The sequence below is a fragment of the Mercenaria mercenaria genome, chromosome 6, assembly GCF_021730395.1.
Source record: "Mercenaria mercenaria strain notata chromosome 6, MADL_Memer_1, whole genome shotgun sequence".
In the NCBI taxonomy this organism is placed as follows: Eukaryota; Metazoa; Mollusca; class Bivalvia; order Venerida; family Veneridae; genus Mercenaria; species Mercenaria mercenaria.
Genome location: NC_069366.1, coordinates 37509264 through 37529469, shown reverse-complemented (window position 1 = coordinate 37529469; position 20206 = coordinate 37509264). Strand labels below are relative to the sequence as shown.

General features: G+C 35.0%; 1 protein-coding gene across 2 annotated transcripts; it reads left to right on the top strand.

The window, feature by feature from the left end:
• The first annotated feature begins 102 nt into the window (after positions 1-102).
• On the top strand, positions 103-19391 carry LOC123549095 (G1/S-specific cyclin-E-like). Of its 2 annotated transcripts, XM_045336901.2 has the most exons (11): positions 103-685; positions 1018-1062; positions 1175-1256; positions 1385-1438; positions 5662-5979; positions 6695-6841; positions 8382-8477; positions 8947-9093; positions 11552-11663; positions 12307-12464; positions 13041-19391. In XM_045336901.2, the coding sequence occupies exons 2-11, from the start codon at positions 1028-1030 to the stop codon at positions 13206-13208; spliced, it is 1317 nt and encodes a 438-aa protein (XP_045192836.1). In that variant the 5' UTR covers positions 103-685; positions 1018-1027; the 3' UTR covers positions 13209-19391. The 2 variants fall into 2 exon arrangements, with proteins under 2 accessions (XP_045192836.1, XP_053401618.1); XM_053545643.1 differs by lacking the exon at positions 103-685 and having other exon boundaries at positions 885-1062.
• The last annotated feature ends 815 nt before the right edge of the window (positions 19392-20206 follow it).

The following is a 20206-nucleotide window of genomic DNA, read 5'->3' as shown; positions in this document are numbered from 1 at the left end:
TTTTGTTTTGGCTAATATCTTTCTTGTTCGAATACCGCACTTGAAAATTTCCAATACGTTCTTCTAGATAAGACTTTGAAGTTTCTGGTGATATATAACACTTGTCTGATCCATTTATATTTGATGAAATAAAGTAAAGATTATTGTTACTAAATTTCGAAGAATATCGGAATAACAGTAATAGAGCCACAACTTACAAAAAAGCTATTAGATGTAAAATGCAAATGATTTTGACAATGTTAATTAAAACATCAATGCAAATGTCTTTATACACACAGAACAAATATGTTTGTTTTCACAATGCCCATTATTCATCTCTAAAATGTCGGAATATTTTCCCGGGTGTTTACGTCAAAAATAATAAAATTTTGAGCTTTGATAAGCCTATGTTGTTTACTGAAAATATTTAATCGTAAGCAAAATTATTAATCAGTAATTGTATTTTAAACATTCATTTTTCTAAAAATATTAAATACAAAAAGTTTCTTTGAAACGCCGAAGTTCGTCTGTGTCCGTGGCGTTTCGTTTCTATTGGCGGGAGCCTCGGTGAGTGGCCCCTGATTATTGCTGATCCCACAAAGGAAGCCACAATCAGTATACGGCGGGTTGTCAGAGTGTTAGTTTATCATAAGTTGGGACTGAAACGAAAGAATGAATGGAATAATCTTCGAAAATTGTTGAAAATGTAGGAATATTGTAGATTCTGTGTCACTTTAATTAAAATATATGTTCAATATTTGAAAGTGGTGGAATATTTTTTTAGCAGAAAAGTCTCTAATTTTATTAAATAAAACTTAGAGCTAGCCTACTTGATAAAATATTTCCAGCATGCATATGAGAATTCGTGAGATTAATCTACCCGTAAATTTTTGTTTCAAGGCTAGGTGTGGAAGTAAATCATTGTCAAACCACATGCAAACGCGGACGAGAAAGGAATAGTGAAATCTGCAAATTTGCGCCAAAATGAATTGGATTAAATGTTTTTAATAAATACATCCGTCATTTTTTACATTGTAGCACTCGTCAGATGTGTGGAGTGCGGAACAAGATGTCTAGAAAAAGGTAAATAGGAATCTTGGTAATCTTTGCAATGTGATATTTACCGCCATTTTGGATTTAGCCGGTACACCCTCATATTTTTCAAAAGATTCATCCACATTCTGTTTGTTTGCAGTTCCCGAATGAATACCAGATCAAAGAGCACAGACCAAGTTTCAATATGCACAAAAATCAGTCGTAAAAGAAAAGCAGAAGAGGTAAGAATTTGCTTTCAATTATATCGGTCATGCTAATGTCTGATCCTTTGTTCTTTAAAACGAGTGGGTGGGGTATGAAAAAATATTTTAAGTTTCTAAACAAATTTAACGCATAATTTTACTTTCAGGACCCAGAAGAAGCAATGGCATGTGTAAAGAGAAGGCAACAATATAGGATTGAGGTAAATGCTACCTTTTTGCAACGTGCATTATGATTATTTTATGATCGTTCTTTTATAAACAGTTTGGCGCCATGACCTACTTTTGATGATAAATATGGGCCATCGAAAGAAATAGTTAACAGAGGAATATTTTGGAATATTTAACGTTAGTTAAAGGGAACTTGAAAAGATAAATGATGCCTGTGACAATTAAAGTAACTTCCTCGAACAAAACTGATCTGTTATATTTTATTTTATTTTTCTTTCAATGTTCATTCATTTTGGTATATTTTTGGTATATATTGAAAGAAACGGGACATCATATTTTGGGAGAAAATCTTGCAAGTTTTTGGAATAAATAGCTTGGTAATTGGTCAAAGGGGAATAAAAGACATGGTTTACGGTTGAATTTTTGGGAACTGTGCTTTTAGTTTGGAAGAATTTGTTTGAGAATGGGAAAGGGGTTGGCGGATGTAATTTGCCCCCCACCTACTCTTCTGATTTCCTGCCTTTGATCAGAAGTGTGGATAAGGAAATCTTACTTGAAGTTGAGACATGTTCAGTCTAACAAGGTTTTGAACATATATCTGAAATCCAGGGTAGGATTTCCTTCTCTAAATCATGAGTATTCTCATTCTTTAATACTTTTTGTGACAGCTGCAGAATAACAGGCGAACAGCTCATTAGCTTAACTATTCGAGACTCTGTAGAGCTATTGCACCCACATATCCATTGTTGTGACATTGTTAATTTTCTATGTGCAAGTTGGTATCCCAGTACTGACTGCTGGGAGTCAGACTGAAACGTTTATTGTGGTGATCCAACATGCAGCAAAGGTTCGATGACGCAGTTTTGTATTTTCAATGTAACAATTTTTAGCTTGTCTGTTCAAAGAAGACTTGTCCATGCATTGGCGTCACAGTCCCGAATTGGTTAAGCTTTTTTGTATTGTGAGCTAGTATCTCAGTTACCACATATGAGAATGGATTGAATCTTCACACACTTCATTGACTGTGATACACTGGCTTACACAATGCATTGCACTGATTATGTAACTCTATAAATTGCTTTTTTTACAAAATTATGTCCCTTTTTCCACATTGCAATTTTTGGTTAAGTTTTTGTATGTAAGCTGATATCTCAGTACCTTTGATGAATATTGGGAGTGTTCCTTCAAAGTTCACTCAGCTCTCACTCCATACAAATACAAGAGCTTACCGAGTAAAGGTATTGCAGTTAATTTAAGTAAACCGAAAGTACTTGGCAAAACAGGTAAAAACAATGATGGAATTTTAATATTCAGGAACAGAGGTTTGGTTGTACAACTGACTTGTTACATGGCATTAAGTACACTTTAAAATGATGTAGACCCACATCAAACACAAACAGCACACCTGGTTTGTGGTTCTTCTCATGTACCACCTTGTGCCTGAAGTAAGAAATGTCCTAAGGCTTCAGAAAAGTTCTTTGTTCACAATAAAAGCAGAAAAGTCTCTGCAACAGTTTCATTGTGACTAAAAATAAAAAAATTGTTATAGCCTGAGGTTTGATCAGTTAAATTGTCTCGTCTTCTGTTTCAGTTATTTATTAAAAGATTTGGCTTAAATTTCAGCGGGTGCCGGGGTGGCAAAATTGGGTGGAAATCATAGATATTAGCTTCACATGTTGCCAGTGATTTTTTTTTAAAACATTGTGAATGGGTCCAGTACAAGAAAATTGGTGTTTTTCTCAACATCGTGAATATTTTGTGAATCAAAATGTTAAATGATTTAAATAATTTGTACCTAAACGCATGATGAATAAACGTTTTGCACCCAAACAAACTGTATTAACATTCAAGGGTAGATAATGTTGGATGACGAACGTGACAAATCTTGATCAGTCAGACACGTTTCCTTGCTGCACAGAGTTATTTTTTACTAGGAGGGGAAGGGGCCCAGGCCTGTGATTTGGGGAAAAAATAGCTTGTTTTTTTGGCAAAGGGGAATAAAAACCTGATGTAAAGTCAATTTTGGGGGAAAACTGCTTGATTTAAAAGAAATCTGAGGGGAAGGGGCCTATTAACGGCCCCTATTTAGAAGGAAAAAAAACTGTGATGCAAAAGTCGAAAACAAACTTCTTTAAAGTTTTTCAATGCTTTTTGTCAAGCCCGCTCATTTATGCGAAGACATAGTTGTCCAAAAGTTGGTTTGGTGTATATGCGTGCATGCTTCTGGATTTGTTTGTTCGGACCATAACTTTGACATGCATGGACAATATAAACAAGATTCCTCAATGCATGTCAGAATTATTGGCCGGACAAGCTCTGAAATGACCTTTGACCTCGAACTGTGACCTTGACTTTTGAGATAGGAACCTTTGGTTTGTGCACGACACTCAGTCCACTGAGGTTAACATTCATGCCAAATATAAACAAGACTGGTCAAAGGTCATTTCAGAGCTTGTCCAGCCAATAACTCTGACATGCATTGAGGAATCTTGTTTATATTTGGCGTGAATGTTAATCTCAGTGAGACAGAATGGCCTGCGCAAACCTCAGGTTCATATCTCAAAGGTTGAGGTCAAAGGTCATTTTAGAGCTTATTCAGCCCATAACTGACATGCATTGAGGAATCTTGTTTATATTTGGCATGAATGTTTAAATCAATGAGACGGATTTATCTCAAAGGTCAAGGTCACAGTTAGGGGTCAAAGGGCAGGCTCGGCATGTTGCCCATGGGTATCTACTTTATGCTTTTCTGCTATTTTTAGAGATTTTCACACCAATTGTGTATGAGTCCAGTGAACCCAATTTGAAAATTGAGAAAGACCGTTTGCAGTTGTGGATAGGTCTGATATTAGGTACCACTTATATAAGGAAAAAGTTTATGCCAAATTTAGATCAAATTACACAAAGTGAAAAAAAAAGAATGCTGAAGGATTGGATATTGGGAAACATATAATAACGTTGATTGAGTAAAAAAAAACATAAAGCGAAAAAGAGCCAAAACATGTTTGATAAACATGCATGAAGGTTTTATTGATGAATGAACATTTGCCTAGAGCATTTTTTTATGTTGGTGACAAAAATTGAAATCTGTATGGTCCCCAGTTAACTTTTGTGTTGACTCTATAAATTGACAGCTTTTACCTTCAGGCTTTATTTAAATAAAAAAACTGGTCATTATCTTGTCTTTTGAACTATTGTTATTTCAAATAATTTTATTGCCTGTTCATTTTCTATCAAAGCTTCAAATTTTTACATATATTATGTCAAAACTTAAAAAATGTAATGAATGCTTTAAGCCTGTAAATTCAAAACAGGAGTACTTTTAAACTGTTTCCCTTCTTAGTGAACTTTGACCACTGTAAGAGTAAACAATCAACAAGGGAACTGCCATGCTATCATCAGATTTGTGAAGGGTGTCAGACTGCATGACCCCCTATGGCTTGGCTTGCCTTGTCAAACACCTTGTATTTATTTCTCACAATTTCTTCTGACAGTGATATAGGCAAGAGTTGATGTTTGTGTAGTGTTAAGTAATATGTTGTTCACAGTTTGGTATAATACTGATTGATATCTTTGGGTCTTCAGTGTAACAAATCTGTTAGAGACTTTTCACTATCACACTTTACACTGCAGACAGCTTTCACCTTGCCAAGCTGATGTTTGTTTAGCCTCTTATACCCAGCTTTAGGTTAATCTTCTGTATTTAACTCTACAAAAACTTAAATTATTACACTATCAGCATCTTAAGGTGGCAGATAAGAAGGGATTTAGTGTAAAAACAAAGTAGGATTTTGGATTATTAATCTATGGCTTTGAGATGATTTCAGTAAGTAAAGGTGGCTGAATTACAACGTATGAAATAAGGGATTAGAGAAAAAAAAAGTAAAAAAAAAAATATTTATTGATAAGGCTTGACTGTGTTTAAGATTACGTGATCAACAATAAATTTTAGCCCCAATACAATTCTTTTCATCTAAAAAAAGTTTCCTGTCAGACTTTATTTTAGAGATAGTTTAGGCAACATCTCTTAAAATTCATTCGTAAGAGGTTTGATCTATAGCTGTATTAACTTTTTTATGACACTTTCTCCATAAAATTTGAAATAAAATAAGGCAATCCTGTGTGGTCAAGTAACCTATGACACAGGTATGTCAATTCCTGGCATATCCAGTGTGTGTTTCCAACATTTATTTTACTTTCATTTTCAAGTGTCAGAATGTATCCATTTATTCATATTCTGTTATTCTTCTTTCAGAATCAGTGGGTCCCAATATCAGAAACTACAGCTATTACAACATGTTCAATAGTACCAAGTCCCGAGTCATCCCCCACACACTCGCACATGAGTTCGGATCTTATGTTAGGCTCAAAGTTCCGATTCCAGAACTATTTCACAACCCCAGTTGAAGTGCGAAAGTCACCACTACCTCAGTTAGATTGGGCAGACTCACAGGAAGTGTGGCACACAATGCTGCGGAAAGAACTGAACTATGTACGAGACCAGAATATGTTTGACAAGCATCCTGCCTTGCATGCACGAATGAGGGCTATATTACTAGATTGGTTAATAGAAGTAAGTTTTATTATTTTTAAAGAATTGTACAAAAATGAAAAAGGAACATATATTTTGAAAATGTTTACAAAGCTGCCAAATGTACACTTTAAAAATACTGTATGCAAACTTGTTTAGTGCTGTTTAATAACTTGCACAGTTCAGTTATTACAATTTGGCAAAATACAAGTATATTTCTATTTTCAGCATGTGAAGCGCTATACCTGGATCTGATTACATAGCTTTTATTTCCCAGATAATGTTTTGTCTGGTTTACAATTGCAAGTTATACTGTGATACATGTAGAAGCATTAACAAGAAATTATTTTCAATCTGATATGGATACTTTCCTCATGATAAGGAAGTATAAATTGTCAGCAACTTTGATGGAGAAAAACTTATACAATTTTATACACTGAAGAAGTACTGAACAGTTTGTCTTCTACATTTTAGATATATTTTATACACAAGTCAAATTTTTCAGAACTGATTCAGATTTCAGGCTTTTGATTGCCGAATTTCCCGATATAAGTTATTATAACTGTATCTCTGCAATAGTTATTAATTTCCCGATATAACTATATCTCTGCAATAGTTATAATATTATAGAAAGAAATATTAACTGTACTCTTAACATTAAGCTTTTATTTTTATTTTCTTGGGGAAAAAAGAGAAAATGCAATACTGTTCTAAATACTAGGAAGGGTGAATTTATTATATTTTATTTTGTTTGCAGGTTTGTGAGGTGTATCGGTTACACAGAGAATCTTTCTATTTAGCTGTGGACTTTCTCGACAGATTTTTATCAAAACAGAGCAACTTGCAAAAACACCAGTTACAGCTTATAGGAATTTCTTGTTTATTTATTGCAGCCAAATTAGAGGTATGAAATTCAGGAAATTATGTCTATGTCTGAACATAATATAATTTCTCAATGTTATATTTAAATTTTGAAATTTTTGGATTCATGTTCCCATGCTAGTTTTGAAGAATCTAAAAATCATGAGGTTATACAGTATTGCTATTTATGTCTCCCCGAGGAGACATATTGTTTTTGCCCTGTCCTTCCGTCCGTCCGTACGTCACACTTTATTTCCGAGCAATAACTGGAGAACCATTTGACCTAGAACCTTCAAACTTCATAGGGTTGTCGGGCTGCTGGAGTAGATCGACCCCTATTGTTTTTGGGGTCACTCCGTCAAAGGTCAAGGTCACAGGGGCCTGAACATTGAAAACCATTTCCGATCAATAACTAGAGAACCACTTGACCCAGAATGTTGAAACTTCATAGGATGATTGGTCATGAAGAGTAGATGACCCCTATTGATTTTGGGGTCAGTCTGTCAAAGGTCAAGGTCACAGGGGCCTGAACATTGAAAACCATTTCCGATCAATAACTAGAGAACCACTTGACCCAGAATGTTGAAACTTCATAGGATGATTGGTCATGAAGAGTAGATGACCCCTATAGATTTTGGGGTCACTCTGTGAAAGGTCAAGGTCACAGGTGCCCGAACATTGAAAACTATTTCCGATCAATAACTAGAGAACCACTTGACCCAGAATGATGAAACTTCATAGGATGATTGGTCATGCAGAGTAGATGACCCCTATCGATTTTGGGGTCACTCCATTAAAGGTCAAGGTCACAGGGGCCTGAACATGGAAAACCATTTCCAATCAATAACTTGAGAACCTCTCGACCCAGAATGTTGAAACTTCATAGGATGATTGTTCATGCAGAGTAAATGGCCCCTATTGTTTTTGGGGTCACTCCATTAAAGGTCAAGGTCAAAGGGGCCTGAACATTGATAACCAGTTCCGATCAATAACTTGAGAACCACTTGACCCAGAATGTTGAAACTTCATAATAATGATTGAACATGCAGAGTAGATGACCCCTATTGATTTTGGGGTCAGTCTATTAAAGGTCAAGGTCACAGTAGCCTATTCATGTAAAACCATTTCCGATCAGTAACTTGAGAACCACTTGACCTACAATGTTGAAACTTCATAGGATGATTGGACATGCAGAGTAGATGACCCCTATTTATTTTGAGGTCACTTGATCAAAGGTCAAGGTCACAGGAGCCTGAACAGTGACTTGAGAACCACTAGGCCAAGAGTGTTGAAATTTAGCATGATGACTGGACATGCCAAGTAGATGATCCCTATTGCAGCCAACCATCAGTGTCTCTTTGACTTTCGCTCCTGACCCCTATTGACTTCTTGCCTATAGGACTTTGCATTGGGGGAGACAAAAGCATTTTCTAGTTTAGTTTTATTTTGTAATAAATTGTACCCTAGAATGTACTTTGAAGTTTGATTGGGCATAACCAGAGGATATACTTGTAAATTCGTATGTGTAATCAATGATATTTAAAGATGCTTTTCAGGTGTTATTTATATTTCTTCTCTTGTAGGAAATATATCCACCTAAGTTGGCAGAGTTTGCTTACGTAACTGATGGTGCCTGCACAGAAGATGAGATTTTAGACCAGGAACTTGTTATATTGAAGGTAAGTAAATAGTTCTGTATGGACTTTACATACATTTTGTCAAATCATAATTATATATATATATATATAGGTCATGTTTAAACATATATAGCAACCTATACACATCTGTAGACTTCTAGCCTGGTGGTAGATCACATGCTTCCTGTGTTGGTTGTCAAGGGTGTGCATGTCAGTGACATGAAAAATGATACTAGAAGCTCCTTTGTTGGTTGCTTAGCATTAAGCTGGAGGCTGGCTTCTGTCATAATCTCATTGCAATGGGTACCATGGTCGAATAAGGCGTCAAAGTGGTTGTGATTTCAAGATGAAGTTTTGAGAATAAGTTGTTTTTGCAAATTCATGAAAAGTCATTAAAAAAGTACTTTTTTCATGTCTCTATGAATAATGTTTGTGAATGGAGAGAAGAGAGATCTTGATGGAATGTTTTGTAGGAACAAAGTATTGAATATTCTGTTTTCTGTTTTTCCAGGCTATTAACTGGGATCTTTCTCCAGTGACGGCAAACGGTTGGTTGAACATCTACCTCCAGGTTTCAAATGTAGAACATATACATGGCGGTGAACACGGCTTCGTCTTTCCTCAGTACTCTTCACATGTATTTGTACAAATAGCACGGGTAAGGTCCACCTTATCTCATAATTCTGTTCTTCTTACACTTACGATGATTTCATATGTAACAGCATATTCCATTTATGACTTGTAAATGTTTTATTAGGTACAAGTTTAGTATAGAAACAGTGTTACGTTTGTAAAAATTACATCCGACTTGTTTGTAGGTTTTCAATGATGTTTCTGGATTAGTAACCATTTCCGATCAATAACTAGAGAACCACTTGACCCAGAATGTTGAAACTTCATAGGATGATTGGTCATGAAGAGTAGATGACCCCTATTGATTTTGGGGTCACTTCGTCAAAGGTCAAGGTCACAGGGGCCTGAACATTGAAAACCATTTCCAATCAATAACTAGAGAACCGCCTGACCCAGAATGTTGAAACTTGATAGGATGATTGGTCATCAAGAATAGATGACCCTTATTGATTATGGGATCACTCCATCAAAGGTCAAGGTCACAGGGGCCTGAACATTGAAAACCATTTCTAATCAATAACTAGAGAACCACTTGACCCAGAATGTTGAAACTTCATAGGATGATTGTACATGCAAAGTAGATGACCCCTATCGATTTTGGGGTCACTCCATTGAAGGTCAAGGTCACAGGGGCCTGAACATTGAAAACCATTTCCGGTAAGTAACTTGAGAACCACTTGACCCAGAATGTTGAAACATAATAGGATGATTGGTCATAAAAAGTAGATGACCCCTAACGATTTTGGGGTCACTCTGTGAAAGGTCAAAGTCACAGGGGCCCGAACATTGAAAACCATTTCCGGTCAGTAACTTAAGAACCACTTGACCCAGAATGATGAAACTTCGTAGGATGATTGGTCATGCAGAGTAGATGAACCCTAACGATTTTAGGGTCACTCTGTTAAAGGTCAAGGCCACAGGGGCCTGAACATGGAAAACAATTTCCAATCAATAACTTGAGAACCTCTCGACCCAGAATGTTGAAACTTCATAGGATGATTGTTCATGCAGAGTAAATGACCCCTATTGATTTTGGCGTCACTCCGTCAAAGGTCAAGGTCACATGGGCCTGAACATTGAAAACCATTTCCGATCAATAACTAGAAAACCACATGACCGAGAATGTTGAAACTTCATAGGATGATTGGTCATGAAGAGTAGATGACCCCTATTGATTTTGGGGTCACTCCGTCAAAGGTCAAGGTCACAGGGGCCTGAACATTGAAAACCATTTCCGATCAATAACTAGAGAACCACTTGACCCAGAATGTTGAAACTTCATAGGATGATTGGTCATGAAGAGTAGATGACCCCTATTGATTTTGGGGTCACTCCGTCAAAGGTCAAGGTCACAGGGGCCTGAACATTGAAAACCATTTCCAATCAATAACTAGAGAACCACCTGACCCAGAATGTTGAAACTTGATAGGATGATTGGTCATAAAGAATAGATGACCCTTATTGATTATGGGATCACTCCATCAAAGGTCAAGGTCACAGGGGCCTGAACATTGAAAACCATTTCTAATCAATAACTAGAGAACCACTTGACCCAGAATGTTGAAACTTCATAGGATGATTGTACATGCAAAGTAGATGACCCCTATCGATTTTGGGGTCACTCCATTAAAGGTCAAGGTCACAGGGGCCTGAACATTGAAAACCATTTCCGGTCAGTAACTTGAGAACCACTTGACCCAGAATGTTGAAACTTAATAGGATGATTGGTCATAAAAAGTAGATGACCCCTAACGATTTTGGGGTCACTCTGTGAAAGGTCAAAGTCACAGGGGCCCGAACATTGAAAACCATTTCCGGTCAGTAACTTAAGAACCACTTGACCCAGAATGATGAAACTTCGTAGGATGATTGAACATGCAGAGTAGATGACCCCTATTGATTTTGGGGTCAGTCTATTAAAGGTCAAGGTCACAGTGGCCTGTTCATGTAAAATCATTTTTTTGGAAATAACTTGAGAACCACTTGACCTACAATGTTGAAACTTAATAGGATGATTGGACATGCAGAGTAGATGACCCCTATTTATTTTGAGGTCACTTGATCAAAGGTCAAGGTCAAAGGAGCCTGAACAGTGACTTGAGAACCACTAGGCCACGAGTGTTGAAATTTAGCGTGATGACTGGACATGCCAAGTAGATGATCCCTATTGCAGCCAACCATCAGTGTCTCTTTGACTTTCGCTCCTGACCCCTATTAACTTCTTGCCTATAGGACTTTGCATTGGGGGAGACATGCGCTTTTTTACAAAAGCATTTTCTAGTTATTTTAACTTTATGTTACAAGAGTTGGTGTTCGTCCAGACAACTGCCTATAATTTTAGAGTTTTGATCTTTGATTTAATGATATGCAAGTCTGCTGTATATGATTGATAGTTTCAAAGAATTCTCACAAAATGCAGCATTTGGTATACTTTAAATTTTCACTATTCATCAACTTTAACCCCTTGTATCTTTATATTCCAGTTACTAGACCTGTGTATACTAGACATAGAAAGTTTACAGTTCCAGTACAGTGTATTAGCTGCAGCAGCTTTGTATCATATGTCGTCACGGGAGCTGGTACTCTCTGTCTCAGGTTTGCAACTGATAATTTTCTGGTCTTTGTTGTGTTTGTTCTCTCACTTTATTATTTGCTCTTGTTGGTTGCTACAACACCCTTCTTATGAGCTTGGAAGAGGTAACAAAATTGTGTTTTGGAGACCAGTCTTGAAACCCTGCCATCTGAGTGGTTGTTTCTGATCACAACTTTAAAATTGACCAATGACAAGGCAGCAATTGATGAATGGTTTCCAAACTTGAGGTTATATCAAAAATTAACATTGTAGCCTGGTATAAACCATCTCGACAAGAATTTTTGAACTTGGGAAATCTTTCGAGACTTGATTATCACAGTGTTGTAAATTACACACCCTGTATTGTTATACTGATATCAAATCGTATGATACTAAGTGTCCATTGTACCATTGTGCCTTTGTTGAAATAAATTCCAATGAATTGTTGATAACAAACCTTATATACCATGTCCTGTATATGATGTTCTGACAGGAGCATTTGCCAGTTATATAGTATTTTGATTTGTGCAGTGTGATTTAAAAAATTATGAATGACTTTAGGCAAGTTTTTTTTATTTATTAGTTAACAGTTTCATTCAGTCAAATTTAATTTGGACTGGACAGCTTTTCTTTATGTAACTGACTATGATGAATTTGACATTACAGGTTACGAATGGAAAGATATTTTACCCTGTGTTCAGTGGATGGCACCTTTTGCTGTGACTGTACGAGAACTAGGCCAGATAGCTGTGAAATTCTTCCCCAATATACAGTCAGAGGATTCACATACCATACAAACTCATGTCATAGATCTTAACTTATTGGTAGGTTCTAATATCTTTGAATGCCTCATTACATGTACGTCATTACTGTAGAGAAGGAACATATGTGTATGCAGTAACCTTTAGCCTGCTGGTGGCAAGTGATTCTGCCTTTGCGACGAGTGCAGACCAAGATCAGTCCGTGCAGGCTGATCATGGTCTGTACTGCTCGCTATTTAGTCAGTAAATTTTCATTGAAAAACCCTAAGGCCCCTTTGATTAATAAATGGTACTGCCCAAAATGAATGATGGACCAGTCCATTTTATACATTTAGCCAACTGCAGAAAGTTAAATTATGAAATGCAACATCTAGGTTTAAAAAAAGGCAAAATTGCAATGCATGAGCAGGCTATTAGTCAAACTAAGTTCTGTTCCACAAGTGTTGTTGTGCAGGGTAGTTCTCATAAGCAAAAGGTTCATGGTAAAATATTACAAATAGTTGTATTGTAAATATTTACATTTATAGTGTACAGTATAGAATTGAAAACTTGTTTTAAAACAGTTTAAGTGTTTACAAAAGTTACTGTAATATAGTCTTAAAATATTTCAACATCAGACATTGATTTTTATTGAAACAGGAGAAAGCACAGTTGCGTAGAGACGAGGTTGTATATATGGATCACGGTAGTCCACCAGACCACCAGGCACAAGTTATCACACAGTTAACCCCACCACAGAGCGACAAGAAAAATCATATAGCAAACACACCAGAAACACCCTCTGTAAACCCTGTGTCTTGCAGCTGATAGTGCTCTAGTTTTAGATGTTTTAATATACTCGTCCTCACCTCATCTATACTGGGACAATCTCTTCACCAAGAAAGTAGCGGAGCAGTGTTCAGACACGTCCGCATCTGCCTTGACAGTGCCTTATTTACAAAGTGCCTACAATGAATGTTATTGTAACAAGATGTTATAATAATTACATGCTATAACAGTGTACCTTGGTGTGCGTGTATATGATCGGACCAGCACAAAGTTTCTGATTTTTTCCAAGTGCCTTATTTTTTAAAGAGATGTTAAATGGGACCAAGTAGTCAGAAGTGCCTTATGTTCCTTTATAAGGGACCGTGTGTACACGAAGTTAGTATGAATATTTATTGACAGTATTGCGAGTACAGGGATTATAGTAGACCAGTTACTACTATACATGTATTAGAAACACTGTTACTTGTATTATGTGGTACCACTTTATTTTTGAGGTATGACATGTGTGAACAGTTTAAGGCGGGACCAAGTGGCATCATGTTTTAGATGCTATTTCTTTTTGCATTGAACATCTACTTACATAGTAATCTTCACTGAAAAAGGGGATAGTAAATGTTTACACAGGATTTTATGAGGTGAATGGAATGCCATGTCAGATTTGCTTACATGGACTTCAGGGCTTCTGACTGTTGAAAATGAATTTGTTAGTTCGGCTTTATAGCTACATTACTGGAAGTGCATTATATTGTTGTTAGAAGTTGTGATCACGGTTTAGTTTAGTAGTTCAGCGTACCGGTACTGGAGAACGCCAAAGATACAAGTGTGTTTTATTTATGAACTATTTATTTATGTGCACAGTTATGATATGTGTGGCAGTTCAAAGGTGCATTTTGTCCTTTTGTAAGGGCTTTCAATTTCTTTGTCTCAGTGTTTGAAATCACCAAGTCTTCACATTCTTAATGATTGATGTCCAACTATAGGCATGTCAGTGAAAATTGTGTTCATATGCAACTATGCAATGTATTCCAACAGCCAAATTACGAGCATTTAATGCTTTTACTGCCCTGATATTTTATTTTTTTACAATGTATTATTGAATTCTATTTAATATGTAATTTTCTAGCCCCCAAATGGCCTCAGCCACCTAAGGTGTTCAAATAGATTTAATTATTTTTTAGTAACATTTTTTGTTGTAAATATGATCTTCAATTATAGACATATTTATTTTGAATTAAATGCAACAGTTATTTATTTGCATACCTATATAACTTTTATGTTGTGTTTGTACCTGTGAAAGGAACATTTCTTATTGCATGGTTCATCGAAATGTGATATGGATTTAATGACAAGTTCTGAAGAATTTCATTGTTCATTTTCTTACATAATGTCATATTGAAACAAGCAAAACAAAAAAGATCTTGAATGTGTACCAGTAAAAGGTATCTAGAACAACGTATGGCAGGTTTATAATGCAGAAAGCTACTGCCTTTACGATTGCTCGTTTGCTTTGATTAATTTTATTCTAACATGCATGGAATTTACTGATACCATATAAAACAAATTTTTCTTTATGTAAAAGGAGATTATTGTACTTGCACAAATGAATGATTTAAAAATGTATTGACTATAGTTGGTTCAGGTGAAACTTTTACATATTGTGTTCAGAAATGTCGTTGGATCACGAGCAAATGAGTTTTTACAGTGCTGACTTGATTGTTTGACTATTCTTGTTTGTAAATGGTGAGGGTAGATGATTGCTGTGTGACTGTATAGATAGATGAGTTGATTTTCTAAATGGGCCGAGACGTTTGTTGAGTGATTATAGATAAGTTGTGTTTTACACTATATGGGTAGTAGGAACAATGTATAGATTAAAATGTCCTAGTGGTCTAAATTAAACCTCACTTTGTGCAATATGGAACATGTATAAAAGTCTATTAGTGTTAACACTTACAGAGAACTCTATTTTGAAAACGTGAATATACCGAGTGTAGATTGTTTTGTTGTAGGAGTGAATGTTAAGTGTAGATTAGTCGGAATTGGGCTAGTTTTCACCATGGTTCTCAGAATTTTATCCCACTGTCACTGGACTGTGAAATTTACAAGTTACAATTAACCCGAAGTTCAGTTGCTTAATGTAGAAAATTGCAAATACATTCAAAGGAGAAATATGATTTGATATGATTGTTTGAACTAAGGTTTTGTAACTCTAGTAGGACAGAGTAAAATATTCCTTTAAATCCTGTAAACTCGCATTTTGTATTCAAGAATACTTATACTGCTGTGTACTAATGGTAAAGTTGTTGCGGAACTTTTATGGGAAATCTCAAAATGTGATGTTTGCTTGAAAAAAAAAAAAAAGAGTGTAAAATGCAACTTTGGATCATTATCCCAGTTGAGCACAAATGATAATTAAAAGGATTCTTTGAGAAACAGTATTTACTGTTAGAGCCAGACAAATTGAATAGGTGTTCTTTTATAGTTGTCTTGAATATTTAATACCATGTCAGAAATTTTGTTAATTGATTTATTCAGAAGGTGTGTTAACATGTGTTTTTAGCTCGACTATTCGAAGAATAGTCTAGCTATTCTACTTACCCTGGCGTCGGCGTCACACCTTGGTTAAGTTTTTGCATGTAAGTACATACAGCTATCATTTAAAGGAATATAGCTTTGAAACTTATTTATTCTTTTTCTAGGTCAATTACCAACCTCACTGGGTCAAGTTCCATAACTCTAACATGTATTTTGAGCAAATTATGCCCCCTTTTGGACTTAAAAAATTTTGGTTAAAGTTTTACATGCAAGTTACTATCTCCAAAACTAATGCAGATATTGAATTGAAACTTCACATGTGTCTTCGGGGTTATAAAACTCGTTGATAGCACCAAGTCTCATAACTCTGACCTTCATTTTGGCCAAATTATGCCCCCTTTTGGACTTGGAAAATTCTGGTTAAAGTTTTGCGTGCAAGTACATACAGCTATTACTAAAAGGCATATAGATTTGAAACTTATTTTTTCTTTTTCTAGATCAATTACCTACCTCACTGGGTCAAGTCCCATAACTCTGACATGTATTTTTGGCAAATTATGCCCTCTTTTGGACTTAGAAAATCCTGGTTAAAGTTTTACATGCAAGTTACTATCTCCAAAACTAATGCAGATATTGAATTGAAACTTTACATGTGTCTTCGGAGTTATAAAACTAGTTTATAGCACAAAGTCCCATAACTCTGACCTTCATTTTGGCCAAATTATGCCCCCTTTTGGACTAAGAAAATTCTTGTTAGTTTTGCGTGCAAGTACATACAGCTATTACTAAAAGGCATATAGATTTGAAACTTATTTTTTCTTTTTCTAGATCAATTACCTACCTCACTGGGTCAAGTCCCATAACTCTGACATGTATTTTGGGCAAATTATGCCCCCTTTTGGACTTAGAAAATTCTGGTTAAAGTTTTGCGTGCAAGTACATACAGCTATTACCAAAAGGCATATAGCTTTGAATCTTATTTATTCCTTTTCTAGGTCAATTACCAGCCTCACTAGGTCAAGTTCCATAACTCTTAACATGTATTTTGAACAAATTATGCCCCCTTTTGGACTTAGAAAATTCTGGTTAAAGTTTACATGCAAGTTGCTATCTCCAAAACTAATGCAGATATTGAATTGAAACCTAACATGTTTCTTGGGGGTTATAAAACTAGTTGATAGCATCAAGTCCCATAACTCTGATATGTAGTTTTGTCAAATTATGTCCCCTTTCGAACTTAAAACTCTTTTGATATTTAACATTTTGGGTAATAATTTCCTGCTTCTGTGACAATATTTCGAATAGTCGAGCTTGGCTGTCTTACAGACAGCTCTTGTTATTTCTCATGGTTACTTCCCTTTAGTTTTGCTGCACATGGACAGATGTAGCAGATAAATTATATAATTAGTTTTAAAAGGTTTCATAATCTTTTTCCCTAGCTTTTCTATATAATAAATGAAAAAAAAATTTAAAAAATTATTTTTTGTATATTGATTCAGCTACTGGCTGTTATGTTAAACTGGTGACAAATATTCTTGTAAATAATATTTTTTTATTTAACTTTTTAAGTACAGTCATTTTAATGTTGAAACGTTGATGAATTAAATGTCATTTAGAAATTGACTGATTTAATATTAAGACATTGAGGATCTGTATGAATTCATGATGATGAATGATTAAACATTTATGAATAAGCCTTGTTTGAAAGCCTGTTGGCTGGTAAAATGAATGTAATATAATTTCCCATGTATTGAATTATTGAAAATTAATTGACAAGGTCACTGATTTTCAAGTTAAATGTATTTAGAAATAATTGGATTTTTACAAAATATGATTGAAAAGTGAATTTGCTCAAGTGGTGTATTTAGTGAATGGAAGAAGTTGCTCTTGGTTTTGTAGAGAGAAAAAAACATGCCATTTTCATTATAGTCTTAAAATTCAAATGAATGTGCATCTAAGTACTTTTTTGGAGGACAAAGTGTTTACATTCCTGATGTCAAAGACCAAGGAGGCATAGAGTTAGGACTGTCCATCCATCATTCAGTCAGACCGACAAATTTTCTTTTAGTAGTAGACTCCCCAACAGTTTGTCTAATTCAAATGAAGCTTGGTATCATGAAGTGGACATCCATCTCTCATACCTGAATTGTTCTTTCAAGTAATGGCCCTTTTTTTTGGCTTTGAAATTATACAGTTACCCCTATACCTTATATACTACAATCTGAATAGTTTCTGTTCATTTGAAATAAAAGTGGTTTACATCATCATGGAGATGACATGCTCATGTTTACTGGGACTTTCATTTCCAATTATTTTTTCTCGAGTGTAATGGCCTGTTCTTGAACCACTACATCAGAACATTGTGTTCTCAACTCTTACAGTTTTTTATGCAACTGAAATGAAATTTGGTATACATGTCAGTACTTCCATGTCTGATTTTGTCTTGAGTTTTGGACCTGTTATGGACTTTATTTTTGGTTCTATCAAATAAGAAAATAGTGCGTCCATACAAAAAACATTTGAAAGATCTATGTTTGAAATTTAAATGTAATAATTGTTATGTATAACAAGTAAAAATTGAATGAATACGGAGTCAGTTTTCATAGAGTTTGTTGCCTTCAAGATATAACTAGAAATATAGTGATGTAAATTAATGGTAAACTTATATACTTTTATCTTTGTAACTTATGTGTTTAAAAACACAAAGATGTATTCAGAAATATTACAGATTTGTACAAAATGTGTGTGTTCAAATACTTTACCTTTGTGTTCAAATTTTATATTGATGTGTTCAAAGCCAGTGTGTTCAAATAATACATCACCAATGTGTTCAGATATTTTGCAGTCATCATTTTTAAAGTTATTGTTATTTTGTATCAGTTGTTGCATATACCAATATCATTTATGTTGGAAATAACCAGATATTACATATAACCTGCACAGGTTAGCCCAAGAATAAAACCTTGTAATAAAACTTGAATATAACAATGCCATATGCATTAGAAACAAACTGAAACCTGTTTGAGACAAGGTACATTTTTTCTATCACCTAAGTTACTGCAAATATGGTATTTAAGAAATGATATATTTTAAAAAGAGATTTGTCATCAAATAAATTGTTGTTTGGAGTTTAGATGCGAAGGAATTATATCAGGCGGGCCAAACCCAAGTAATATAATGATAGGCATCTGAACTACAAACAGCGATTTTATTTTGTACATCTGTGACAACCTCAAATATTTGCCTGTTGTGTAGGTTTCTTTTGACTAATAGTAATTGCGAGGTACTAACAGGGACTTGTTACATAATAACACAAAACTTTCAGTCTTTATTCAGTAAAGAAATCTTGTCATTAAAATAAGATGTTAATTTACCTTCCTAGAATTTTATCAGTAGTCAGAAATAATTAACACGTCACTAGTACATTAACATTTAACTTTCCGTAGTATTATCAGCATTTTTTATTTTTCTAAAGAAATATAGAGTCTGTTTTATCTTTTATTTTAGCAAGCAATTCTTTTCCTTTCACCTATAGTCTTTTTCAAGTATGCTGTGTGGTTTTGAGTTTTAGATAACAAATTTTAGGTCGTTTGCTGAGATGAGTCTTAACAAGAATGTTGATTTGTTTTAAATTATTTTTAAATGTAATATATTGTCAGCAAAAAATAAACAAAACTACAAAATGCTCATTAGACTTGTATTCATTTTAGCTCGACTGTATGAAATATATGGAGAGCTGTCCTACTCGCCTTGGCGTTCATATCCACAGCTTGGTTAAAGTTTTGTGCACTTTATCTTCTGTTATTTATATTACCTCTGTTATTACAATCATGGATTCAAACTTAATATAGATGATCCTCATCATCACCCAAATGATAGGACACAAGGTCCATAACTCTGGTGCTATTATTGTATTAATTATGTCCCCTTTTTACTTAGATTTCCAGGTTAAAGTAATGTTGCATTTTCACTCTATCTTTGTTATTACTAATTATGTCTCCCACTACACAGTGGTGTGGGAGACATACTGATTTACTCCTGTCTGTGTGTCCGTCTTTCACAAATCTTGTCTGCACTCTTACCTCATCTGATCTTCACCAAACTTGAACAAAATGTGTTTGCCAATAAGTTCTCGGGCAAGTTCGATATCTAGCCAAATCTGCCCAGGCACTTCGGAATTATGGCCCTTTAAACTTGTTTTTGATATTTAAAGCACTGTAAATCTGATAAGGCAGTTGAGGTCTTGGTGCATGGTTGACTCATATACAACTATTCAGATGATTAGGCAATTGTGGGAGACAAGCGCTTTTCTCAAAAGCACCTCTAGTTGGATTTGATTTAAAAATAGTTGTATTATATCATTACCGATTTCATGTGACACAAGGTCCATAGCACTAGCTCACATGAATTATGTCTCCTTTTTACTATGAATTTCTGATAAACTTCTTAAATGCTTATTTCTCATGGCTTTTACTTATGGATTTAATTCAAACTTAAATAGT